The sequence below is a fragment of the Salmo trutta genome, chromosome 38 (genome assembly GCF_901001165.1).
Source record: "Salmo trutta chromosome 38, fSalTru1.1, whole genome shotgun sequence".
Classification (NCBI taxonomy): Eukaryota; Metazoa; Chordata; class Actinopteri; order Salmoniformes; family Salmonidae; genus Salmo; species Salmo trutta.
In genome coordinates this window covers 2,396,244-2,423,424 of record NC_042994.1, presented here as the reverse complement: position 1 = coordinate 2,423,424, position 27,181 = coordinate 2,396,244, and the positions used below count along the sequence as shown (strand labels likewise).

Below are 27,181 nucleotides of genomic sequence, written 5' to 3'. Positions count from 1 at the left end.
ACGCCTTCCAATGCGTGTTCACTGATTGGTGCAGCTCACATCAGTCATGTTTTGCAGCAAGGTTGGTTGAACGCCAGCCGGTTGTTGATGATCCATCAAAAGTCGTCAGTCACTGGTGGAGAGGAGTCGCAGTAATCAGGTAAGGTTTATGATGAGCTCCTTCCTAAACTAAACCGATTATCGTAGATAAGAGTACAATGAAAGCATACCACGTACAAGAGTTAGCATAAATAAAGAATACAGTGTGACGACCCTGGGTTTATAAGCGCGGAAATCGACTCTGCCGTTCGAGCATGCTTTTGCGGCACAGTCGATAGCGCGCCGGACTTCGGGCTTGAAGGTCGAGGGTTCGAAACCTGCTCCCTGCCGTTTCATTACATTGGTGTCAGAAGTGGATTCAGTGTCAGTTCTATATCGCGATTCTGCCCTTGACTGTATGGGTAGCTATGCGAAGCTAGCTATGTTATGTGTGCCAAATTGATTCAGAGACTGGACTGAGAGAGTCATACGCTTTAACTGGCAGGACTCATGAATTGCATGAATGGCACCGCTTGTTCACGTTGAATAAAGAGCCAGACAATGCCTTATCATTCAAGAGGTTTGCAATGGAAATAGAGTAAAGGCAAAGCAATTCCACATTGACTCCACAAGCTGTGGCAGTTTTGAAATAAACTTTTGCTTTCAGTTTTTGATTGTCACCCCACTCCCCTCTGTTGTTTTTAGTCAAGCAAAGCACATAATGCTGCTTAGCTATGCAGTTGGGACATGGTTGAGTCTCACAAGGGAGTGGGTGGGACCAAATGCTGGGCTGGGTTCAAGTACTATTTTAAATACATTTTGATTAATTTACCTGTGTTCAATTGAGCTTGTCTGGTGAAATGGAACCAACAGAATAGTCCCAGATGTGTAAAACCCACCCATTTGGGGTTGGCACTACAGACACGCTGACGCGAATGCTCAAAGTATTTGAAAGATTTCAAATAGTATTTGAACCCAAGTCTGATTGCATCAGTGTTGTTGTTGATAGACCAGAGAACTACTCAACATACCAGATCAGGTAAACATAATTATGACCTCTGTACACAGATTCAAATCTTCACTGTTTGCAGTAGAGTGATTCCTCTCAAAACTAGAACCAAGACAGACCATGATTTTGGGGATTTTCACAAAATGTAATCCATGGAAGAATTGGGCTCTGTTTTCGTGTGGAATCACACAATACGTCTTGCTGATTACCATCCCTGTCTGCACTCTTATTTCCTTGCATCCTATCTCCTCGCCTAGGCCTAACTCTCAACCGTATTGGAGGAGGAGGTCCAAGGACCCTCCCCTCAAACCTTCTACTCCAATGGGTGTTGAGAAGGAAGCAAGCAGAGAGAATGTGAGGTATTGTTGAAGAATGAAACGAGACAGAGCCTCTTCCTAACGTCCTTTCTCTCTCCTCTCTGTACCCAGGCCACCACCATGCAGTTTCTAAGGGGAGTCATGGAGACTGTGTCCGCCGTCTCCAACCTCTTCTCCAACCCCTACCGCGTCAGGGAAGTACCACTGTCGGACTACAGCGGAGGGGGGAAGGTCAAGCTGAAGGAGGAGGGACGCATGGTGCTGTACAAGAACACCCCTTGTCAGAGTTGGGACTGCCTGCTCAAGTGCCCTGATACGCCCACCGTCGCCTTGAGGTGGGTTGGGGGGCAGAGAGAGTGGGATGGGAGAGGACAGGAGGAGACAGGAGGAGAGTGTGATGGAGGAGGAGACAGGAGGAGAGTGTGATGGAGGAGGAGACAGGAGGAGAGTGTGATGGAGGTGGAGACAGGAGGAGAGTGTGATGGAGGTGGAGACAGGAGGAGAGTGTGATGGAGGATGGAGGTGGAGACAGGAGGAGAGTGTGATGGAGGGAGAGGAGAATGGAGGTGGAGACAGGAGGAGAGTGTGATGGAGGGAGAGGAGGATGGAGGTGGAGACAGGAGGAGAGTGATGGAGGGAGAGGAGGAGGATGGAGGAGGAGAGTGTGATGGAGGAGGGTGGAGGCAGGAGGAGAGTGGGATGGAGGGAGAGGAGGGTGGAGACAGGAGGAGAGTGTGATGAGGGGGAGGAGGAGAGTGTGATGGAGGTGGAGACAGGAGGAGAGTGGGATGGAGGGAGAGGAGGATGGAGGTGGAGACAGGAGGAGAGTGTGATGGAGGGAGAGGAGGATGGAGGTGGAGACAGGAGGAGAGTGTGATGGAGGATGGAGGTGTAGACAGGAGGAGAGTGTGATGGAGGGAGAGGAGGATGGAGGAGGAGAGTGTGATGGAGGGAGAGGAGGATGGAGGTGGGGAGAGGAGGATGGAGGTGGAGAGAGGAGGAGAGTGGGATGGAGGATGGAGGTGGAGACAGGAGGAGAGTGGGATGGAGGTGGAGACAGGAGGAGAGTGGGATGGAGGTGGAGACAGGAGGAGAGTGTGATGGAGGAGGAGAGAGGAGGAGAGTGTAATGGAGGGAGAGGAGGATGGAGGTGGAGAGACGGCAGCAACATAGTTTTTGTTTGTTTTGATTTTCATACTTGCTGGCTAGAGCCCCTCTTTGTTTACGCCCATTCGACATCGTTCAAGACCTTTTTTAAGCCTTAGCCCCAACCATCTCTTTAAGAATTCACATGAGTCAGCATGGCATTGTCCTCCAGAAAGTAGTCTCTAAGTAAACTTTCTCCCACGGAGCTTTGTCCATAGCACCTGCTAAATTCAGGGCAGCAATGTCGAGACCTGAAGCAACACTTTTGCAGTTGTCCATAACTGTATATCTTTCCAAAATCTGCAGTAGCGAAGATCATCAATATACTGACCAGGTCCCGGTTTCCCAAAAGCATCTTAAGGCAAAGTTCATTGTTAGAACATTATTATTATTATTATTATTATTCTTGTTAGGAGCATCTCCGAGCTGTTTCCCCAAACTATTGTTATTAACTTTGCACTTAAACGCTGGTAATCTAACGCCTGCCTCAGGCCACTCGTAGAACAGTTAAGTGCGTTGTTAGATGCTTTTTCTTGCCCTCCCGCATCACTTAATACACAGAAGATCTCAGCTAAACATAGAATCTCATGGTTTATCGTCTCTCTGATAACTTCAGAACAAAAGTTGACTACAAATATGAAGTTGCCAATGTCTTTGCAATTGATACAAGCGACGTGTATGTATGTATGTATGTATGTATGTATGTATGTATGTATGTATGTATGTATATAAAAACTGAGATGACTGGATTAAAATATAAACAGCGGACTATAGGCCTATTTCAATCATGTTGAAATACATTACATGCTTATTTTGCTAATTGTATGCTACTGTCTGTAATTTGTCTCAATTTAATTAATGATGTGTAGCCAATAATGTGCCAAATCTTGATTTAGTGCATTATCACAGGGTAAGCATTAGAATAAGCCGCCTCAAAATTTGCAGCTGTAGGTGGTAATATCTCTCTAGAAGCTGATCCGTTGTCAGTATTGTGAAATAATTCTGATGTTAAGGAAATATTTGAATGGAGAAAGTTGATCCGAGAGCTTTCTTTCGATCCTGTCTGTATGGACACATCAAATTTGATTTATATAGCCCTTCTTACATCAGCTGATATCTCAAAGTGCTGTACAGAAACCCAGCCTAAAACCCCAAACAGCAAGCAATGCAGGTGTAGAAGCACGGTGGCTACGAAAAACTCCTGCTCCAACAATGCAGTTAGTGACCATTCTCTCTGTGTGGTGTTCTGAGAAACGTATGGTACATCTTTGGCCGTTGTAGGAAAGATGCATGGTTAAAACACTAGTAAGCCTAAGTTCCAGCGCTATCGGTCCCTGGCCTGTGACATGAGACTAATCAGGACTCATCTCTCGACCCAGCCCCACCCATTAGCTCAGCCAATCATGGCAAGCCAGGAAGGATACTGTCTTTCTCCCTATATAGGTCAGTGTTTTCTCCTTGGCTAAACTAGGCTTGTAATTGAACGTTTTTGTACATATTTACAGATCACATGCAAGTTTTTCACAGATGGAACTGAGTTCTGATTTCCTACTCCTCCTTCCCAGCAAAGGGTGCACTTACTCACTATGTTTAACTTCCCAGTCCGTAGGCTTTCCGAGGGGGTGAGTCATGAAACCTTTGGAAGAAGAGTAGAACATCTGAATGTAGAGAGGAAGCGGTGAAACGAGAGTTTTCACTCCGCCCAAAATCTGTCCATGAAAAATAAGCCCACGAAGTGAGGAATGTTTGAATGGAGCTCAATGAGTGTCGAATATGCTAAATTGCTACGCAAGGCTTATTTGATCGACTAGAACTTTCCTAATGGTTAGGTTGTTAGGACTGCGCTAATATAAGTGGACGCACGTGGCATTTCAGCAACGTTGAAAAAAACCAACTGTCGGAGTTGTGCCTGTTGTCATAGAGGACTCATCATGGCTATAACCTGTTTTAACATGGACATTGCCATTGAGGGCTTCTACCACTTTTTTAAGTAGTCAACTGCGTGGGGATTCCTATCAGTTCGGAGCAATCAGCCAATGACGAAGAAAATTGTCTACCGTAATTTCCGGACTATTGAGCGCACCTGAATATAAGCCGCACTCACTGAATACATTTTTTTTAAATTATTTTTAACATAAATAAGCCACACATGTCTATAAGCCCCAGGTGCCTACCGGTACATTGAAACAAATGAACTTTACACAGGCTTTAACGAAACACGGCTTGTAACAAAAATAAATAGGCTTTAACGAAACACGGCTTGTAACAAAAATAAATAGGCTTTAAGGAAACACGGCTTGTAACAAAAAAAAATAAATTAGCAGTAAACAGTAGCCTACCAAAAAAGTCATTGGTCACTATCTTCGTCCTCCTGTGCACTGAAACCACTGAAGTCATCTCCTTTCAAAAAAAATTGAAAGCGGGAAAAATCCATATATTAGCCGCGTCATTGTTGCGGCTTATAGTCCGGAAATTACGGTACTTTAAAATGGAGATGGCCTCAATGGTGTTGCCCAGGCTGTCACATATGCTATAATGACGCTGATACAAAGATGAGTCCTCTATCTACCTCAATGGCCTTTTGTTTACATGCATATCTGCCCTCTCATTGGCTAGAATGGTCCCACCTGATCTCGCCTCCTCACACCTGCATTCCATCTTTGAGGACATATATTTCCATTGTTAATTGACTATCTTGCCAGTATTATGGACAATCTTTGGTCAGGGGTCAGCTGACCTTTGATTGACATCTCCACTTCCTGTCTCCTAGGTTGTTTCAGGTCAACTCCGAGGAGGACGCCATGAACTGGTTCCCCCAGTACGCCCTCAAGCTTCGTCCCTTCTACGAGACCCTCCCCCTCCCCAAGCCAGAGGCAGTCCAGCCAATAGTAGACTGCCTCCGTAGTCACGCTGACTGGAGCTCCGCCCACATCGCCGTGGATACGGGCCTGAGGGAATGCCTGAAGCACAACCACGTCCAGAGGTGAGGTTGTAGAATCTGGCTATAAGCATGTAATGAGTGGTTATAAGCATGTTATTACCAAAGAGTTGCTGTAAAGCATTAGAGCGTGAGTAATCCCCCGGACAGATCTGCGTCAACAGAACTGCTACTGTAGAATCTGTCAGGAAGGAATGTGATGGGTGAAGATAACAAGCAGCAGTAATTCTGGTGTTTGGGGTTTTCGTCACTGGTTATTTGGACAAATCACGATTTAACAGGTGTTTAGCATTTCAGAAGGGGACGGGACATTCAGCCCGTAACCTGCAGAGAGAGAGAGCAGGTGGGGCTCCTCGTTCTAGCATCTCTTCATCTCTTAACACATATGGACTCAGAACTTAATCGAGCAGCTGACCAATTTACATGAGATTTTAGTTCTGGGTTAACCGATATTGTGGCTTAAGCAATAGGGAATATGTTGATTTTAAAATGAGCGATGGTCTCCCTCCCTTCTCTCCCTAATCATATTGATACTTCACACTCCTCACCCTCTCCAGCCAGATAAACGCCAGGGACGCTGCTGGTCAGACCCCGTTACACCTGGCGTGTGAGCGGGGGGAAGTGGCATGTGTCAGAGAGCTGCTGGAGGAGTGCCAGGCTCGCACCGACATCAAAGACAAGAACGGGGAGACGCCAATGCATTGTGCCGCCAAGCAGGACTCGGCTACTATTATACAGGTGTGACACACACACACACAGAGAGAGAGTAGTGTACAGCTAATCTGGTGGGGACACACAATTCAGTCCCATTCAAAATCCAATGTAACCCTAAACCTAACCCGTACTCTTACCCTAACCGTAACCCTAACCCTTAACGTAATTCTTACACTTATTGTAACCTTAACCCTAAACACCCTAGATTAGCATTTGACCTCATGGGGACTAACAAAATGTCCCCAGTTGGTGAAATTCTTGTTTGTTTACTAGTTAAACACGTCCACAGTGAGTATCCAAAACATGAAGAAAACCTGCTCTTTCCATGACATAGCTGCTCTTTCCATGACATAGCTGCTCTTTCCATGACATAGCTGCTCTTTCCATGACATAGCTGCTCTTTCCATGACGTAGCTGCTCTTTCCATGACGTAGCTGCTCTTTCCATGACGTAGCTGCTCTTTCCATGACGTAGCTGCTCTTTCCATGACGTAGCTGCTCTTTCCATGACGTAGCTGCTCTTTCCATGCCGTAGCTGCTCTTTCCATGACGTAGCTGCTCTTTCCATGACGTAGCTGCTCTTTCCATGACGTAGCTGCTCTTTCCATGACGTAGCTGCTCTTTCCATGACGTAGCTGCTCTTTCCATGACGTAGCTGCTCTTTCCATGACGTAGCTGCTCTTTCCATGACGTAGCTGCTCTTTCCATGACGTAGCTGCTCTTTCCATGACGTAGCTGCTCTTTCCATGACGTAGCTGCTCTTTCCATGACATAGCTGCTCTTTCCATGACATAGCTGCTCTTTCCATGACATAGCTTTCTCCTGGTCAGTCTATGATCCTTTATTGATGTCACTTGTTAAATCCACTTCAGTGTAGATGAAGGGGAGGAGACAGGTTAAAGAAGGATTTTTAAGCCTTGAAACAATTGAGACATGGATTGTGTATGTGTACCATTCAGAGGATGAATGGGCCAGACAACATTTAACTAACTTTTTTAACTGGGTATGTTAGTATGTTAGTTGCCAGGCAGACTGGTTTGTGTCAATGGGGGGGTGCAACTCAATATTAGGAAGGTGTTCGTAATGTTTGGTATACTCAGTGTAAGACGCCCCATGCACTGTGCTGCCAAACAGGACTGTGTGTGTGTGTGTGTGTGTGCACAAAGAGGTCCCATGCACTGTAACAAGTTCCAGTTTGTAACTATACCAACATGGCAGACACTGCATTACATGGGAACAGGGCAGGCTGGCCTGAGTGGAGTTGCCAACAACCCGATTTTTCCGGTTTCCAGGGATACAGCTATTTTCAACCTAACTTCCTTTTTCTAGTGAAAATGTGGGAACTCCGCTCAGGCGTTTCTCTCATGCCTGCTACGTCAGGTTAATGTCGGGCTAACATAAACCAGACAGCGGGTGGGGGCTCCGGGTGGTGGGGGCTCCGGGTGGTGGGGCCAGTCACAGGTAGCCAGTCTCAGAAAGGGGACATTGACTCTACTGCGAAGGCAAGGCAGGGCTGTGCTTGTTCTTTTAGTGCAGTGCTGGGTGGTACTCATTAGTCCACACTGTAGCAAAAGAGTTTCTCGTTGGACAAATTCACCTAGGTCCCTCCTTGTTTTGGCCTGTTTTCTTCTTCTGTTTGATTGCTATTGAATGCAACCCTGCTTTGCAGTGTACGTGTTGAAGTACTAGCGCTCTGCGTCTCCGATCCGTGTATCCCAGATATTCCTCTGCTGCGGCCGGGGCCCAGAACTGTCAGGACAGGGACAGGACCCGGCTGCTGTTATGCAGGTCAGACTGAGGACTCTGGGTCACCTCTCTATAGCTGGTAGTACACAACGCTGTCTGTTCTCTGTATTCAGATCAGCTACAAGACTGCTGCGGTACTTCTGCTGTTCCTTCCTTCTGTCCTTTAACATGGATTTTCAGGGTTTCAGAACACATTTGGAGGGAATAGTCACGATCTCACTCGCAGTTAATGTGTTTTATTCGCTTTTTTAAGTTTAAAAACATATACAGATGGCCTTCATCAGAAACGTATACATTGCAATTAAAATGTCGAAATGACAGCAAGGTCCCTATTAAAATGTTTCTGCTTTTGGTTTCTCCCTCCTCTAGGCGCTGTGCAGTAGGATGTGTGAGGGGGTGAATGAGCTGAACGGGGCGGGGGAGACGCCCCTCCATGTTTCTTGTCGCCTCGGGAGGGTAGAGGCCGTGAACGCCCTCCTGGGAGGAGGAGCTCGCTGTGACATCATCGGGGGCAGTGGCTACCCAATCCACGCCGCCATGAAGTACAGTGAGAAGGGGTGAGAGCACTGATTGGCGAAGAGGGAATGGTGATGAATGTTGATTGGCTCTTTCATTAGCTACAGTGAGGGAAAAAAGTATTTGATCCCCTGCTGATTTTGTACGTTTGCCCACTGACAAAGAAATGATCAGTCTATAATTTTAATGGTAGGTTTATTTGAACAGTGAGAGACAGAATAACAACAAAAAAATCCAGAAAAACGCATGTCAAAAATGTTATAAAATGATTTGCATTTTAATGAGGGAAATAAGTATTTGACCCCTCTGCAAAACATGATTTAGTACTTGGTGGCAAAACCCTTGTTGGCAATCAGAGATCAGACGTTTCTTGTAGTTGGCCACCAGGTTTGCACACATCTCAGGAGGGATTTTGTCCCACTCCTCTTTGCAGATCTTCATTAAGGTTTCGAGGCTGACGTTTGGCAACTCGAACCTTCAGCTCCCGCCACAGATTTTCTATGGGATTAAGGTCTGGAGACTAGCTAGGCCCCTCCAGGACCTTAATGTGCTTCTTCTTGAGCCACTCCTTTGTTGCCTTGGCCGTGTGTTTTGGGTTATTTTCATGCTGGAATACCCATCCATGACCCATTTTCAATGCCCTGGCTGAGGGAAAGAGGTTCTCACCCAAGATTTGACGGTACATGGCCCCGTCCATCGTCCCTTTGATGCGGTGAAGTTGTCCTGTCCCCTTAGCAGAAAAACACCCCCAAAGCATAATGTTTCCACCTCCATGTTTGACGGTGGGGATGGTGTTCTTGGGGTCATAGGCAGCATTCCTCCTCCAAACACGGCGAGTTGAGTTGATGCCAAAGAGCTCCATTTTGGTCTCATCTGACCACAACACTTTTACCCAGTTGTCCTCTGAATCATTCAGATGTTCATTGGCAAACTTCAGACGGGCATGTATATGTGCTTTCTTGAGCAGGGGGAACTTGCGGGCGCTGCAGGATTTCAGTCCTTCACGGCGTAGTGTGTTACCAATTGTTTTCTTGGTGACTATGGTCCCAGCTGCCTTGAGATCATTGACAAGATCCTCCCGTGTAGTTCTGGGCTGATTCCTCACCGTTCTCATGATCATTGCAACTCCACGAGGTGAGATGGAGCCCCAGGCCGAGGGAGATTGACAGTTCTTTTGTGTTTCTTCCATTTGCGAATAATTGCACTAATTGTTGTCACCTTCTCACCAAGCTGCTTGGTGATGGTCTTGTAGCCCATTCCAGCCTTGTGTAGGCCTACAATCTTGTCCCTGACATCCTTGGAGAGCTCTTTGGTCTTGGCCATGGTGGAGAGTTTGGAATCTGATTGATTGATTGCTTCTGTGGACAGGTGTCTTTTATACAGGTAACGAGCTGAGATTAGGAGCACTCCCTTTAAAAGTGTGCTCCTAATCTCAGCTCGTTACCTGTATAAAAGACACCTGGGAGCCAGAAATCTTTCTGATTGAGAGGGTGTCAAATACTTATTTCCCTCATTAAAATGCAAATCAATTTATAACATTTTTAACATGCGTTTTTCTGGATTTTTTTGTTGTTATTCTGTCTCTCACTGTTCAAATAAACCTACCATTAAAATTATAGACCGATAATTTCTTTATCAGTGGGAAAACGTACAAAATCAGCAGGGGATCAAATACTTTTTCCTTCACTGTAAGGGAGAATGGAGAACATTGATTGGTGGTAGAGTGGTGAGAGCAGATTGCCGTGTCCCAAATCCCCTAGCTCCTGCCTTCCCCACAGTTTTTTCTGATGTGAAGGCGCTGGATAGGTCAAACAAGATTCCACTACATTGTTTACAATTCTCTTTCTCTTCTTTCTACCTTTCTCTCTCGCTCTCTCGCTCCCTCTCCGTCTGCTCTCTCGCTCCCTCTCCGTCTGCTCTCTCGCTCCCTCTCCGTCTGCTCTCTCGCTCCCTCTCCGTCTGCTCTCTCGCTCCCTCTCCGTCTGCTCTCTCGCTCCCTCTCTCTCTGCTCTCTCGCTCCCTCTCTCTCTGCTCCCTCGCTTGCTCTCTCTCTGCTCCCTCTCTCTCTGCTCCCTCTCTCTCTGCTCTCTCTGCTCCCTCTCTCTCTGCTCCCCCTCTCTCTCCCTCTCTAGTTGTGCTGAGGCTGTCCTGGATGCAGACCCAGGTCAGCTACAGGTAGAAGATGCCGTCTATGGAGGAACCCCCCTACACTGGTGCAAGACTGCAGAGGTAGAGGGAACACTTTACAATTACACTTTTTCACCCGAAATGAATTGTGATAAAGTATTTTAATTGCCCCATAAAAGCGGAGGAACTTTGGATCTGTTTCCGTCCGTTCGTACCTACTAACATGCTTACCAGGGTTTCCATTTACCGACTTTTGGCCGATGTAAAAACGAGAAATAAATGTTTTGCTTGCCAAATTGTCCGTCTATAGTTTAATTTGCCTAATTTTGTGAAAAGAATTGCTACTATTTTTTATTTCTCAACTGGTAATTGAAACGCGCCACCCAATCGACGTTCTAGTGCATAAGACACGGTAGGGAGGCTATCAGCGTGTCACCCACCACTTTACAACGTCAGCTGGAGGCAGTATGCATTTTGAAAACATATACTTAATAGTTTGAAACCTGAAAGTTTTACTTCATATTATGAGGCATGTCTTACCTTGCTTCAAAGTAGCCTAGTCAAAATCCCACCATACAAACATGGAAGCAGTTATTTTATAAAGTCTTCCCCATTGAAACCTGCATTTCTCTCCTGTTCTATTGGTTTCTGATGTTCTTTCGTTGTCCAGAAGCCAAAGCCACAATCCTAGTCATATTAGAAACTCTTCCTAGTGTTTTCCCACAAATTGCATTTTGGCAAATGACGTTGTATTGGCTGCTTCATTACAGGAGTTGCACGTAATGTTAAGATGAATTACCATAATCTAAATGTGATTTCTGTCATTCTGAGCATTGTGGGTGGACGCCCTACTGGGTTACACACCCAATGCAAATGGGTCCGGTAAATCTCTCAAATGTCCGGTAAATTAAAATCTTGCCGGTCATGTTGTCCGGCGTCCTTTTCCTAACGGAAACCCTGGTACGTACGTTAGTCACACGCGATATCTCAGACACCACTCGCCTGATTTATTTTACATTTTTTAACCAAACTCGGGTGAATGATGCGTCTTGCTATAGAGATCCGGCATTTGCGAAACTACACTGATTGGCCCAAAGGGGGCGATATAGTAATCAGCTGAACTGAGGAACTTTGAACAAGCATTTCTCCTGTCCCGTTGAGCTCCAGTCATGACACTTTGTGCTGTATATGCTTCTCCTTATGAGAAACAGGAAACGTGGGTGAATGCATCTCGCTGTGGAGATCCAACATGTGACAAAACTACACTGATTGGGCCAAGGGGGCGCTGCATCATTCTGTAGGGGACAACATGTTTACTACTGTTGCTACTTAAACATACTGAAACCTGAAGTACCTACTTGTTTCTAAGTATCAAGTTATGGTCAAACAGATATTATTTACAAGTCTGTGTTAAACATGGCTAAGTGCTATCATGCTTACCCCCCCCCCCCCCCCCCAGATGTGTCGTACGCTGCTGGAGCGAGGTTGCTTGGTGAACTACCTCAGTAAGACAGGGGAGAGTGCACTGCACGTCCTGACCAAGAGGGGGCGCTTCGATGCTTCCATGGTGCTGCTCACACACGGGGGGGAACCCAACCTCAAGGGTCAGGATGGGAACACAGCCCTGCATCTGGCTATGAAGGTAGGGAGGGTGTGTGTGTGTGTGTGTGTGTCACAGAGGGGAAACACGGCCCTGCATCTGGCTATGAAGGAAGGTAGGGGGGGGTGGGTGGGTGTGTGTGTGTGTGTGTGTGTGTGTGTATGTATGTGTTTGTCACACAGAGGGGAAACACGGCCCTGCCTCTGGCTATGAAGGTTGTGTGTGTGTGTGTGTGTGTGTGTGTGTGTGTCACACAGAGTGGAAACATGGCCCTGCCTCTGGCTATGAAGGTAGGGAGGGTGTGTGTGTGTCACAGAGGGGAAACACGGCCCTGCCTCTGGCTATGAAGTGTGTGTGTGTGTGTGTGTGTGTGTGTGTGTGTGTGTGTGTCACACAGAGTGGAAACATGGCCCTGCCTCTTGCTATGAAGGTAGGGAGTGTGTGTGGTGTGTGTGTCACAGAGGGGAAACACGGCCCTGCCTCTGGCTATGAAGGTGGGGTGTGTGTGTGTGTGTGTCACAGAGGGGAAACACGGCCCTGCCTCTGGCTATGAAGGTTGTGTGTGTGTCACAGAGGGGAAACACGGCCCTGCCTCTGGCTATGAAGGTAGGGTGTGTGTGTGTGTGTCACAGAGGGGAAACACGGCCCTGCCTCTGGCTATGAAGGTTGTGTGTGTGTCACAGAGGGGAAACAGGCCCTGTCTCTGGCTATGAAGGTTGTGTGTGTGTGTGTGTGTGTGTCACACAGAGTGGAAACATGGCCCTGCCTCTGGCTATGAAGTGTGTGTGTGTGTGTGTGTGTGTGTGTGTGTGTGTGTGTGTGTGTCACACAGAGTGGAAACATGGCCCTGCCTCTGGCTATGAAGGTAGGGAGTGTGTGTGCATGTGTGTGTGTCACAGAGGGGAAATACAGCCCTGCCTCTAGCTATGAAGGTTGTGTGTGTGTGTGTGTGTCACAGAGGGGAAACATGGCCCTGCCTCTGGCTAGGAAGGAAGGGAGGGTGTGTGTGTGTGTGTGTGTGTGTCACAGAGGGGAAACATGGTTCTGGCTATGGAGGGAGGGAGGGTGTGTGTGTGTCACAGAGGGGAAACACGGCCCTGCCTCTGGCTATGAAGGTTGTGTGTGTGTGTGTGTGTGTGTGTCACAGAGGGGAAACACGGCCCTGCCTCTGGCTATGAAGGGTGTGTGTGTGTGTGTGTGTGTGTGTGTGTGTGTGTGTGTGTGTGTGTGTGTGTGTGTGTGTGTGTGTGTGTGTGTGTGTGTGTGTGTGTCACAGAGGGGAAACACGGCTCTGGCTATGAAGGTTGTGTGTGTGTCACAGAGGGGAAACACGGCCCTGCCTCTGGCTATGAAGGTAGGGAGGGTGTGTGTGTGTGTGTCACAGAGGGGAAACACGGCCCTGCCTCTGGCTATGAAGGTAGGGAGGGTGTGTGTGTGTGTCACAGAGTGGAAACATGGCCCTGCCTCTGGCTATGAAGGTAGGGAGGGTGTGTTTGTTGCACTCAGTGGGAATTTAATGCTTCGGTAACCTTCCTCTTTATCTCAAACATATGAATCCCCTCAACAATATGACAAATGATTAGGGGTACGGTATTTAAAAAAAATATATATATTTTTTTTTATTTCACCTTTATTTAACCAGGTAGGCTAGTTGAGAACAAGTTCTCATTTACAACTTCGACCAGGCCATGATAAAGCAAAGCAGTTCGACACATACAACAACACAGAGTTACACATGGAATAAACGAACATACAGTCAATAATACAGTACAAAAAATCGATATACAGTGTGTGCAAATGAAGTAGGATAAGGGAGGTAAGGCAATAAATAAGTAATTACAATATAGCAATTAAACATTGGAATGGTAGATGTGCAGAATATGAATGCGCAAGTAGAGCTACTGGGGTGCAAAGGAGCAAGGTAAATAAATAAATAAATACAGTATGGGGATGAGGCAGTTGGATGGGCTATTTACAGATGAGCTATGTACAGGTGCAGTGATCTGTGAGCTGCTCTGACAGCTGGTGCTTAAAGCTAGTGAGGGAGATATGAGTCTCCAGCTTCAGTGATTTTTGCAGTTCGTTCCAGTCATTGGCCACAGAGAACTGGAAGGAAAGACGGCCAAAGAAAAAATTGGCTTTGGGGGTGACCAGTGAGATATACCTGCTGGAGTGCGTGCTACGGTTGGGTGCTGCTATGGTGACCAGTGAGCTGAGATAAGGCGGGGCTTTACCTAGCAGAGACTTATAGATGACCTGGAGCCAGTGGGTTTGGCGACGAGTATGAAGCGAGGGCCAGCCAACGAGAGTGTACAGGTCGCGGTGGTGGGTAGTATATGGGGCTTTGGTGACAAAACGGATGGCACTGTGATAGACTGCATCCAATTTGTTGAGTAGAGTGTTGGAAGCTATTTTGTAAATGACATCGCCAAAGTCGAGGATCGGTAGGATGGTCAGTTTTACGAGGGTATGTTTGGCAGCATGAGTGAAGGATGCTTTGTTGCGAAATAGGAAGCCGATTCTAGATTTCATTTTGGATTGGAGATGTTTAATGTGAGTCTTTAAGGAAAGTTTACAGTCTCACCAGACACCTAGGTATTTGTAGTTGTCCACATATTCTAAGTCAGAGCTGGACGGGCGGACGGGTGCGGGCAGCGATCCGTTGAAGAGGATGCATTTAGTTTTACTTGCATTTAAGAGCAGTTGGAGGCCACGGAAGGAGTGTTGTATGGCATTGAAGCTCATTTGGAGGTTAGTTAACACCGTTCCCAAGGGCGGGCCAGATGTATACAGAATGGTGTCGTCTGCGTAGAGGTGGATCAGGGTATCACCCGCAGCAAGAGCGACATCGTTGATATATACAGAGAAAAGAGTCTGCCCGAGAATTGAACCCTGTGGTACCCCCATAGAGACTGCCAGAGGTCCGGACAATAGGCCCTCCGATTTGACACACTGAACTCTATCAGAGAAGTAGTTGGTGAACCAGGCGAGGCAGTCATTTGAGAAACCAAGGCTATTGAGTCTGCCGATAAGAATACGGTGATTGACAGAGTTGAAAGCCTTGGCCAGGTCGATGAAGACAGCTGCACAGTACTGTCTTTTTATCGATGGCGGTTATGATATCATTTAGTATCTTGAGCGTGGCTGAGGTGCACCCGTGACCAGCTCGGAAACCGGATTGCACAGCGGAGAAGGTATGGTGGGATTTGAAATGGTCAGTGATCTGTTTATTGACTTGGCTTTCGAAGACTTTAGAATGGCAGGGCAGGATGGATATCGGAATGATTAGAGGTACGGTCTAGGGTTAGACGGGAATGATTAGAGGTACGGTCTAGGGTTAGACGGGAATGATTAGAGGTACGGTCTAGGGTTAGACGGGAATGATTAGAGGTACGGTCTAGGGTTAGACGGGAATGATTAGGGGTACGGTCTAGGGTTAGACGGGAATGATTAGGGGTACGGTCTAGGGTTAGATGGGAATGATTAGGGGTACGGTCTAGGGTTAGACGGGAATGATTAGAGGTACGGTCTAGGGTTAGACGGGAATGATTAGGGGTACGGTCTAGGGTTAGACGGGAATGATTAGGGGTACGGTCTAGGGTTAGACGGGAATGATTAGGGGTACGGTCTAGGGTTAGACGGGAATGATTAGGGGTACGGTCTAGGGTTAGACGGGAATGATTAGGGGTACGGTCTAGGGTTAGACGGGAATGATTAGGGGTACGGTCTAGGGTTAGACGGGAATTATTAGGGGTACGGTCTAGGGTTAGACGGGAATGATTAGGGGTACGGTCTAGGGTTAGACGGGAATGATTAGGGGTACGGTCTAGGGTTAGACGGGAATGATTAGGGGTACGGTCTAGGGTTAGACGGGAATGATTAGAGGTACGGTCTAGGGTTAGACGGGAATGATTAGGGGTACGGTCTAGGGTTAGACGGGAATGATTAGGGGTACGGTCTAGGGTTAGACGGGAATGATTAGGGGTACGGTCTAGGGTTAGACGGGAATGATTAGGGGTACGGTCTAGGGTTAGACGGGAATGATTAGAGGTACGGTCTAGGGTTAGACGGGAATGATTAGGGGTACGGTCTAGGGTTAGACGGGAATGATTAGGGGTACGGTCTAGGGTTAGACGGGAATGATTAGGGGTACGGTCTAGGGTTAGACGGGAATGATTAGGGGTACGGTCTAGGGTTAGAATTTGGACACTACATAGTCCCTTCCCGTTCATGACCCCTTGTTTTCCTCTATGACCCCTCCTTCCGTGACCTTTACTCTCTGACCCCTGCTGTTTCGCTACTTACAGATGGACCACATGGAACTGATCAAGGCTCTGATCGTGTTTGGAGCCGACGTGGAGATGCACAATGACCTGGGAGAGACTCCCGGATTGATAGCAGCACGCACTAGTAAAGGTGAGAGGGAAGAAAGCAGAGGGAGGGAAAAAGGAGGATGGGGGAGAGGGTGAGACACCCGGACTCAAAGCATCACGCACTAGTAAAGGTAAGAGGGATTGGGGGGGGGAGATCGAAAGAATGAATGGGTGGATGAATTAATGAGAAAATTAGAGGAGTATTAGTTCCTTGATGCCTTTATAAAACGGTGACGTCAGTAGCCAGCACATGAATGAATCCTAACACAATAACAATCTAACGTTGATGTGGATATTAATGAATTCAGAAGCATGTGTTATTGTGGATGATATAGCATGCATATGTTAGCGCTGTGTGAACATTAATATAACATTAACTACAGTATATTGTGTTCATTGATCATGTGAACTCTGCTCATTGCTCGATTACATTGATTAATCAGCTGTTTGAAATGTGCTGAAATGATCATAGGCCTTTCGCTCGAGGGTGGGTCAAATTGCGGGGGACTTTCTGGGCATTACCATTTCCAGTTTTTTTTCCACCAACACTTGATTTGTCAGCCACTGTCACTTAGGAAGCCAGCAGCCTGAGACGGGTTGTTAGCTAAGCTAACGTTTGTAAAGCTAGCGAGGTAGCTGAATATTATAGCTAACAAAGCTTAGCTTGCTGCCAAAGAGCTTGCTAAGACTATGTGTATATACAATCAAAGAAATATATAATGTTATTTCAAAACATTATCAGTGGTTTATAGCATTAATATAACTAATGTAAGCTAGCTAATGAAAGCTAATCAGTGCTGGATGCTTTCACGTTTAGCTTGTGTGGGTTTGTTGCTCTTAGCTAGCACACGGACAATCAGTAGCATACCGCAGTAGTGAGACATGAGACAAATTACCAACATAGTTGGATCCTTCATTTGTTTTTACATTACACAATAAACGTTCATGAGAACCGTCAGCCCTCGAATGCTAGCTAGCTAACGTTAGCTTGCAAGTCAGGGTTGAAACAAGCTAACTAACGTGAGCAAGCAGGGATTTTAGCTAGCAGGTCGTATTGAAAGCTACGTCCTATCAAATCTGTTGCCTGGTGTTAATTTCTGTATTTTTGAAGTTGTTGTCCATGTCAATCAACCCCTCTGTTGTGGTTTCCATGGTTATACATTTATATAGTTGTTATTGATTGACTAATCGATTGAAAATATCTCAATACAAAAGAATACATGTTATCTATGTATTTCTATGGAAACCATGTGTGTTGTCCAAATCTGCGCGTGTGATTGTGTGTCATGTGTGAATGCCTGTATGATATTTTTTACTACTCCTCCCTCTCTCTCAGCAATCTCTTTTTTTCTCTCTGTAACTGACTGTTTGTGAAATTGAATGCATGCTTTGTTAAAGTTCTTCAGTTCATTTTGCTCTCTCTTCCCACCCTCTCTCTCCTGACCTACTCTTTCTCTCTCTCTCTCTTCCCACTCTCTCCCAACCTACTCTTTTACTCTCTCATTCTCTCTCTCTCTCTCTTCATTCTCTCTCTCCATTCTCTCTCTCCATTCTCTCCTCATTTTCTCGGTCGCTCTCTCTTTCTCGTGTCATTGTGTGGGCATGTCTCTAACCCCGTGGCTTGGTGTGTTGATTGACTGAAGGCTCCAACAGAAAGGTGCTACTGGACATGCTGTGTAGTGTAGGGGTACAGCGGTGTGCCCCACCCTCCTCCCCCCTCAACACCCATCCTCCCCCCAAGAGGGCTGCTTCGTCACCAGGCCTAGGTAAAGCCCCCCATCCTCAATCCCCAAATGTCTCTTTGACCCTTCTCCTTCTGGGGTCATATGTATCAAGCATCTCAGAGTAGGAGGGCTAGGATCAGTTTTGCCGTTCTGATCATAATGAGTTTGATAGAGGGCATCTGATCTTAGATCAGCACTCTTACTCTGAGATGCTTTATGAATACAGGCCCTGATACCATTTTATATTTCACCCGCTGACCCCCAACCCCAAAACCCCAGAACCTCCCTCCCTCTCTCTTCTCTGACCCCCAACCCCAGAACCTCCCTCCCTCTCTCTTCTCTGACCCCCAATACCCCAGAACCTCCCTCCCTCTCTCTTCTCTGACCCCCAACCCCAGAACCTCCCTCTCTCTTCTCTGACCCCCAATACCCCAGAACCTCCCTCCCTCTCTCTTCTCTGACCCCCAACCCCAGAACCTCCCTCCCTCTCTCTCCTCTGACCCCCAATACCCCAGAACCTCCCTCCCTCCCTCTGCTCTGACCCCCAACCCCAATACCCCAGAACATCCCGCTCTCTTCTCTGACCCCCCAACACCCCAGAACCTACCTCTCTCTTCTCTTCTGACCCCCAATACCCCAGAACCTCCCTCCCTCCCTCTGCTCTGACCCCCAACCCCAATACCCCAGAACCTCCCTCCCTCTTCTCTGACCCCCAACCCCAATACCCCAGAACCTCCCTCCCTCCCTCTGCTCTGACCCCCAACCCCAATACCCCAGAACCTCCCTCCCTCTGCTCTGACCCCCCCAACCCCAATACCCCAGAACCTACCTCCCTCTTCTCTGACCCCCAACCCCAATACCCCAGAACCTCCCTCCCTCTTCTCTGACCCCCAACCCCAATACCCCAGAACCTCCCTCCCTCTTCTCTGACCCCCAACCCCAATACCCCAGAACCTCCCTCCCTCCCTCTGCTCTGACCCCCAACCCCAATACCCCAGAACCTACCTCCCTCTGCTCTGACCCCCAACCCCAATACCCCAGAACCTACCTCCCTCTGCTCTGACCCCCAACCCCAATACCCCAGAACCTCCCTCCCTCTTCTCTGACCCCCAACCCCAATACCCCAGAACCTCCCTCCCTCTTCTCTGACCCCCAATACCCCAGAACCTCCCTCCCTCTTCTCTGACCCCCAATACCCCAGAACCTCCCTCCCTCTTCTCTGACCCCCAATACCCCAGAACCTCCCTCCCTCTTCTCTGACCCCCAATACCCCAGAACCTCCCTCCCTCTTCTCTGACCCCCAATACCCCAGAACCTCCCTCCCTCTTCTCTGACCCCCAATACCCCAGAACCTCCCTCCCTCTTCTCTGACCCCCAATACCCCAGAACCTCCCTCCCTCTTCTCTGACCCCCAATACCCCAGAACCTCCCTCCCTCTTCTCTGACCCCCAATACCCCAGAACCTCCCTCCCTCTTCTCTGACCCCCAATACCCCAGAACCTCCCTCCCTCTTCTCTGACCCCCAATACCCCAGAACCTCCCTCTCTCCCTCTCTCCCTCTCTCCGGCATCGTGATCCTCCTTACCTTATGGTCTTCTCCTTTTGAAGACTTTCTGCTTCCATTTGAAAAGGCTTTCTTACTTTTCTTTTTTCTCCCTTTTTCTTTTCGTCAATCCCTTCGAACATTAATCTGCTCTGTTTTTAATTCATCCTTCCCTCTGCTATCGCTCCATGTTTGTATTCATCCCTCTCTTCTCTCCCTGCATTTTGAATTATGCTGGTACTTCTTCCCACTTCTCTCACTCCCTTTTCCCCCAGGCTCATCCCCTTCTCTCTGTCCCTCTCTTCCATTCCACTCTGCGCTCCTATTGGTTGATTAGACCTGGGTCCTTGTCTGTGATTGGCCGATAGGGTTCGAGGACATCATGCACGTTGCGGCGGCGGTGGGAGCGATGAGTCGTGGCCGGGAGGAAGTGGACGGGTTCAAAGCAGGAAGCAGGAAGTGCGTTTCTGTGTATTTTATTTTGGTTATTTGGATATTTATCCATCTTTTTCTTCATTCAAAGTACTGCTGATCTATGTGATTCGTTGGTTGGTTGATTATTACACCAGTTTGAATGAATAGTCAAGTGTACAATATAGACAAATGACTTATATATTGTCTGAATGGCTTGTTCCTCTCTCCTACTGTGTAAGAGTCACTCTAATGGCCTCTCTCTAGGATAGACAGACTGCTATGTAAGAGTCACTCTAATGGCCTCCTCTCTCCTCTAGGATAGACAGGGTGCTATGTAAGAGTCACTCTAATGGCCTCCTCTCTCTAGGATAGACAGACTGCTATGTAAGAGTCACTCTAATGGCCTCCTCTCCTCTAGGATAGACAGACTGCTATGTTAGAGTCACTCTAATGGCCTCCTCTCTCTAGGATAGACAGACTGCTGTGTCTGGATGGAGGGGGCATTAAAGGCTTGGTTCTGATCCAGTTGTTAATCGCTCTGCAGAAAGAGGCAGGCAGGCCCATCAAGGAACTCTTTGACTGGGTTTCTGGGACCAGCACAGGGGGCATACTGGCCCTGGCTATCGTCCATGGTGAGCTGTTACTGTGTGTGTATTATGAGTGTCTGTGTGCAGAGAAACTTAAATGGTGTTATGTATGTGTTTTATATAGTTGATATGGTCCTCTATTTTTAATTTATTGTTTTTTTTCATACAAAGTTAACTTCTTAAAGAGCAGCCTTGAACCGTAGACCCTTTCAACATTGAAAGTGTTTGTTTGTGAGATGCTGTCATACCTTTCCAGGTAAGGATATGGAGTAAATCTCTCTCTCCCTCTCTCTCTTCTCTCTCTCTCCAGGTAAGGATATGGAGTAAATCTCTCTCTCCCTCTCTCTCTTCTCTCTCTCTCCAGGTAAGGATATGGAGTAAATCTCTCTCTCCCTCTCTCTCTTCTCTCTCTCTCCAGGTAAGGATATGGAGTAAATCTCTCTCTCCCTCTCTCTCTTCTCTCTCTCTCCAGGTAAGGATATGGAGTAAATCTCTCTCTCTTCTCTCTCTCTCCAGGTAAGGATATGGAGTAAATCTCTCTCTCTCTCTCTCTCTCTCCAGGTAAGGATATGGAGTAAATCTCTCTCTCCCTCTCTTCTCTCTCTCTCTCCAGGTAAGGATATGGAGTAAATCTCTCTCTTCTCTCTCTCTCCAGGTAAGGATATGGAGTAAATCTCTCTCTTCTCTCTCTCTCCAGGTAAGGATATGGAGTAAATATTTCTCTCCCTCTCTTCTCTCTCTCTCTCCAGGTAAGGATATGGAGTAAATCTCTCTCTCCCTCTCTTCTCTCTCTCTCTCCAGGTAAGGATATGGAGTAAATATTTCTCTCCCTCTCTTCTCTCTCTCTCTCCAGGTAAGGATATGGAGTAAATATCTCTCTCCCTCTCTTCTCTCTCTCTCTCCAGGTAAGGATATGGAGTAAATATCTCTCTCCCTTGCTCTCTTCTTTCTCTCTCCAGGTAAGGATATGGAGTATCTGCGATGCCTCTACTTCCGTATGAAGGAGCAGGTGTTCAAGGGGTCGCGACCCTACGAGTCGGCCCCTCTGGAGGACTTCCTGAAGAAAGAGTTCGGAGAGAACACCATGATGACAGACGTACGGCACCCCAGGTAACCATGGAAACACGTTGGCTTTGTCGGATTGGTCAATTCAGGGTGCTGCTGTAATACTAACACTTTCATTAGCTTCAATTGTATATTCATTAGCTATACATGTATGTTTTCTCATCATGAAGTATCCCTTGTCTCTCTAATATTGTATGTGTGTCTCTCTGTGTGTGTCTCTCTGTGTGTGTCTCTCTGTGTGTGTCTCTCTGTGTGTGTCTCTGTGTGTGTGTCTCTGTGTGTGTCTCTCCACAGGGTGATGGTAACCAGTGTGCTGGCAGACAGACATCCAGGAGAGCTCCATCTCTTTAGGAACTACGACCCCCCCTCCCTGCCCAGAGAACGCCCCTACGCTGCCACAGCCACCTTCCTTCCCCTCACCATACCACAAGGTAACAGAGTGGGGGGGGGCTGTGTTTGTGTTGTACCTCAGTGTGTGTGTGACGTGATAATGGCCATGTACTCTTCTAATCTCCACCCGGCACAGTCAGAAGAGGACTGACCCCTCAGAGCCTGGTTCCTCTCTAGGTTTCTTCCTAGGTTCCGGCCTTTCTAGGGAGTTTTTCCTAGCCATCGTGCTTCTAAATCTGCTTTGCTTGCTGTTTGGGGTTTGAGGCTGGGTTTCTGTATAAGCACGTTGTGACATCTGCTGATGTAAAAAGGGCTTTATAAATACATTTGATGGATAATGATCGCCCTGTGGGTCTGAGTGTCGGTGTTGTTTGGAGAGTGTGTGTCAGGGCCAGCTGTGTTTCCATCTGGTGGTGGTATGAGTGTGTGTGTTGTTGTTTCAGGATGGGAGGATGAGGATGTGTTGATAGTTGGATACACTCAGGAACCTGCTAAAAAACGTAGGAAGGTGACAGACCAAGGTGTGTGTGTGTTATGTCTCTCTGTGTGTGTGTGTGTGTGTGTGTGTGTGTGTCTCTGTGTGTGTGGTCTGTCTGTCTGACTGTGTGTGTGTGTGTGTGATGCCTGTTCTCTCTGAGTGAGTGTGTGGAGGTGAAAGGGTCACAGTGAAGATTCTTGGTGAATCTGCTCTCACACCTCACCAATTTCACTTTAACTTTTTTCATCATCAATCATGATTGTGTCTGATTGATTGGTTGATTTGATGCTTAGCCCCAACCCTCTCGGCCTATCAGAGCAGGTCGTGTGGAGAGCCGCCCGTTCCAGTGGCGCCGCCCCCACCTACTTCCGACCAATGGGCCGGTTTCTGGACGGAGGGCTGCTGGCCAATAACCCGACACTGGATGCCATGACTGAGATCCACCAATACAACAAATCCCTGAAAGCAGAGGTATGACTCTAAGAAGTTTCATCTGAAATGTTCCTTTTGTACTGACTCGTCTGTTTAACATCTGTCTCTCTCTCTCTCTCTGTTTGTTTTGAATGTAGGGGCGTGGCTCAGAGGTGCAGCGTCTAGGTGTGGTGGTTTCTTTAGGGACAGGTAAGAGATTTATATTGGTATATTATAATATGTAGAAATCATATGGATGAGTATATTATGATATTTATTGGGACAGGTAAGAGATTTATATTGGTATATTATAATATGTAGAAATCATATGGATGTGTATATTATGATATTTATTGGGACAGGTAGGAGCTTTATATTGGTATATTATAATATGTGGAAATCATATGAATGTGTATATTATGATATTTATTGGGACAGGTAAGAGCTTTATATTGGTATATTATAATATGTAGAAATCATATGGATGGTAATATGTAATATTTATTGGGACAGGTAAGAGCTTTATATTGGTATATTATAATATGTATAAATCATATGGATGGTAATATGTCATATTTATTGGGACAGGTAAGAGCTTTATATTGGTATATTATAATATGTAGAAATCATATGGATGGTAATATGTCATATTTATTGGGACAGGTAAGAGCTTTATATTGGTATATTATAATATGTAGAAATCATATGGATGGTAATATGTCATATTTATTGGGACAGGTAAGCCTCCCCAGGTAGTGGTGAACTCTGTAGACGTGTTCAGACCCTCCAACCCTCTGGAACTGGCTAAGAGCTTTGTAGGCGCCAAGGAGCTGGGCAAGATGCTGGTGGACTGCGTGAGTTGGTTTAACGGTTGTTTGATTTGATTTATTGCGAGTGACCTTTTTATCCTGCACACTGTTTAGTTAAGTGTTTGAATTAGTGAAACGTAGGTGACACTAATAGTTGATAGTAATTCATATAAACAAATCTTCACATTTTCATTCAACATTTCAGCTCTGAAACCAATGTCCTAGTAGTCCCTGTATGAAGAGGTCCCTGTTGTATTACTCATCTACAACATACACTGATTTCCTCTGTCTCTCTCCTTCTGTCTGTCAGTGTACAGACTCTGATGGCTGTGCTGTGGACAGGGCCCGGTCCTGGTGTGAGATGACTGATACTGTCTACCACAGGTCAGTCTGACACTAACCTCATCATACTGATACTGTCTACCACAGGTCAGTCTGACACTAACCTCATCATACTGATACTGTCTACCACAGGTCAGTCTGACACTAACCTCATCATACTGATACTGTCTACCACAGGTCAGTCTGACACTAACCTCATCATACTGATACTGTCTACCACAGGTCAGTCTGACACTAACCTCATCATACTGATACTGTCTACCACAGGTCAGTCTGACACTAACCTCATCATACTGATACTGTCTACCACAGGCCAGTCTGACACTAACCTCATCATACTGATACTGTCTACCACAGGTCAGTCTGACACTAACCTCATCATACTGATACTGTCTACCACAGGCCAGTCTGACACTAACCTCATCATACTGATACTGTCTACCACAGGTCAGTCTGACACTAACCTCATCATACTGATACTGTCTACCACAGGTCAGTCTGACACTAACCTCATCATACTGATACTGTCTACCACAGGCCAGTCTAACACTAACCTCATCATACTGATACTGTCTACCACAGGTCAGTCTGACACTAACCTCATCATACTGATACTGTCTACCACAGGTCAGTCTGACACTAACCTCATCATACTGATACTGTCTACCACAGGTCAGTCTGACACTAACCTCATCATACTGATACTGTCTACCACAGGTCAGTCTGACACTAACCTCATCATACTGATACTGTCTACCACAGGTCAGTCTGACACTAACCTCATCATACTGATACTGTCTACCACAGGCCAGTCTGACACTAACCTCATCATACTGATACTGTCTACCACAGGCCAGTCTGACACTAACCTCATCATACTGATACTGTCTACCACAGGTCAGTCTGACACTAACCTCATCATACTGATACTGTCTACCACAGGTCAGTCTGACACTAACCTCATCATACTGATACTGTCTACCACAGGCCAGTCTGACACTAACCTCATCATACTGTCTACCACAGGTAGACAATGTTTTTTTTGTCCACTCAGTGTATGGTGTCTGTGTCTCTGTTGTACATTGGAAATGGAAAGTTTTAACCCTTTGCTCTCGTACCTATAAACGGGTTAAAAATGGTAGATTTGTGCTCCAGTAAGCACCTAAACTGGAACTTAGTGGCTGTACAGTGACCTGATATACATGAGGTCAGAGCTCAGTCTGCTTCCCAGCTCTGTGTGGGGTTTGACTGACAGATGTTCTGAACTTCAGCACCACGTGCAGAAACAAGCTGCCCCCATCCCTCCCGCTAATTAGGCAACTTTTACAAATGTTTTGTCTTGGTGAGTGGAAACGCTGTAAATGAAGATGACTGGATGTATTTTGAACTAGTCATGTTGGCAATGGAACAAGCTTTCACATGATGCCCACCTGACCCAAATTGCAATTTATAATGGACCGTTTTTGGATTGTGTGAACATCAACAGTAATTGTGTAACTGCAGGGTTGTGTTCCAAACAAATCAACTACAAGTGTGCTTGATCAAGTTCCTCAACGGCACAGCTAGGAGAGCTCTAAACAACACCGTATAGTTAACTGTTCACACTCTGGAGAGGTGTCCCCACTTGGAGACTCCAGTTAGTCCTCATTGAAACCCTTGTCATTTTTTTTCTCTTATGTTGCACCTACCCCATGTTTTCCAGGAATATTCTTATGTTACTGAATGTATCCAGAGTATTTTCAGTTTTTGTTGTCAACAAATGCAGTGAAAAGAACAGTAAATGTAAAATGCACATAAAGCCAAGTGTTTGGATTCAGTCTGGTCAGGTGAACTGTTGTCCTCAGCTTCAGTCTGGTCATGGTGAACTGTTGTCCTCAGCTTCAGTCTGGTCATGGTGAACTGTTGTCCTCAGCTTCAGTCTGGTCATGGTGAACTGTTGTCCTCCGCTTCAGTCTGGTCATGGTGAACTGTTGTCCTCAGCTTCAGTCTGGTCATGGTGAACTGTTGTCCTCCGCTTCAGTCTGGTCATGGTGAACTGTTGTCCTCCGCTTCAGTCTGGTCATGGTGAACTGTTGTCCTCAGCTTCAGTCTGGTCATGGTGAACTGTTGTCCTCAGCTTCAGTCTGGTCATGGTGAACTGTTGTCCTCAGCTTCAGTCTAATCATTTCCCCATTATCTCCAAACTGTTCCCTTTCAATTGCTACAGTGGTTATGCATTTCATATTTATTCTGTAAGAAACATTTCAAGTTGGCCCTATCCATAAAGGCCAATTCCCACAAGTGTAACAGGTTAAAAACATTCTGTGTGACAGTATGGTGTGTGTGTGTGCGCGTGTGCTCTTGTTGAACTAGCCTGCTCTCTCCTACCCATCCCCCCCAGACTGAGCCCCCAGCTCTCCCAGGAGGTGATGCTGGATGAGGTGAGTGACGCCGTGCTGGTGGACATGCTGTGGGAGACCCAGATGTACCTCTACGAACAGAGGGAGAACGTCCAACTCCTGGCACAGCAACTACTCAACGGCTACTGAGAGGAGAGGCAGAGGAGAGGCAGGGATGGGAGCATGCTATGGGATCCCAGATGGACATCATACTACTACTGGCACAACAGGGGTTTGTTCATTACGCCGATTCTGTGGCAAAACGTTTCGTCAACGGAAGCAAATGGAACGAAACAGGGAGTGACCTACCAATACCTACCTACCAATTTGTTCAGTAAAAACTAATTTTCTATTGGGATGTAATCATTGTGTAGATGTATATGTACTTGAAAAAGCTCCGAGCAAATGTCCATAACCTGATGTTTTGTCGGAGAGATAGAGAGAGGCACAGAGAGGGGAAGAGGTAGAGAGGGGCACAGAGAGGGGAAGAGGTAGAGAGGGGCACAGAGAGGGGAAGAGGTAGAGAGGGACACAGAG

At 46.8% G+C, this 27,181-nt stretch overlaps 1 protein-coding gene and 1 long non-coding RNA gene across 4 annotated transcripts; both read left to right on the top strand.

The window, feature by feature from the left end:
* Positions 1-51: 51 nt before the first annotated feature.
* Positions 52-27,007, top strand: LOC115177739 (85/88 kDa calcium-independent phospholipase A2-like). Of its 3 annotated transcripts, XM_029738689.1 has the most exons (19): positions 52-139; positions 1,456-1,679; positions 5,261-5,473; positions 5,986-6,166; positions 8,257-8,444; positions 10,536-10,632; positions 11,990-12,172; positions 16,438-16,546; positions 18,147-18,269; positions 20,139-20,229; positions 20,653-20,816; positions 21,731-21,881; positions 22,131-22,267; positions 22,670-22,747; positions 23,021-23,175; positions 23,274-23,325; positions 23,854-23,969; positions 24,235-24,308; positions 26,647-27,007. In XM_029738689.1, the coding sequence occupies exons 2-19, from the start codon at positions 1,465-1,467 to the stop codon at positions 26,792-26,794; spliced, it is 2,475 nt and encodes an 824-aa protein (XP_029594549.1). In that variant the 5' UTR covers positions 52-139; positions 1,456-1,464; the 3' UTR covers positions 26,795-27,007. The 3 variants fall into 3 exon arrangements, with proteins under 3 accessions (XP_029594549.1, XP_029594551.1, XP_029594550.1); XM_029738691.1 differs by lacking the exon at positions 18,147-18,269; XM_029738690.1 differs by lacking the exon at positions 22,670-22,747.
* On the top strand, positions 15,375-15,661 carry LOC115177777 (uncharacterized). The gene is made up of 2 exons (XR_003872494.1): positions 15,375-15,421; positions 15,455-15,661. It is a non-coding gene; the product is annotated as an uncharacterized LOC115177777 (long non-coding RNA).
* Positions 27,008-27,181: the final 174 nt, after the last annotated feature.

Excerpts from the sequence above, each read along its gene's own strand:
- LOC115177739 (XM_029738689.1), top strand. The coding sequence starts at position 1,465 with ATGCAGTTTCTAAGGGGAGTCATGGAGACTGTGTCCGCCGTCTCCAAC. Across the intron at positions 22,748-23,020 it reads TAGGAAGGTGACAGACCAAG|AGCAGGTCGTGTGGAGAGCC; the intron begins GTGTGTGTGTGT and ends TCGGCCTATCAG. Across the intron at positions 23,326-23,853 it reads GGTGGTTTCTTTAGGGACAG|GTAAGCCTCCCCAGGTAGTG; the intron begins GTAAGAGATTTA and ends TTATTGGGACAG.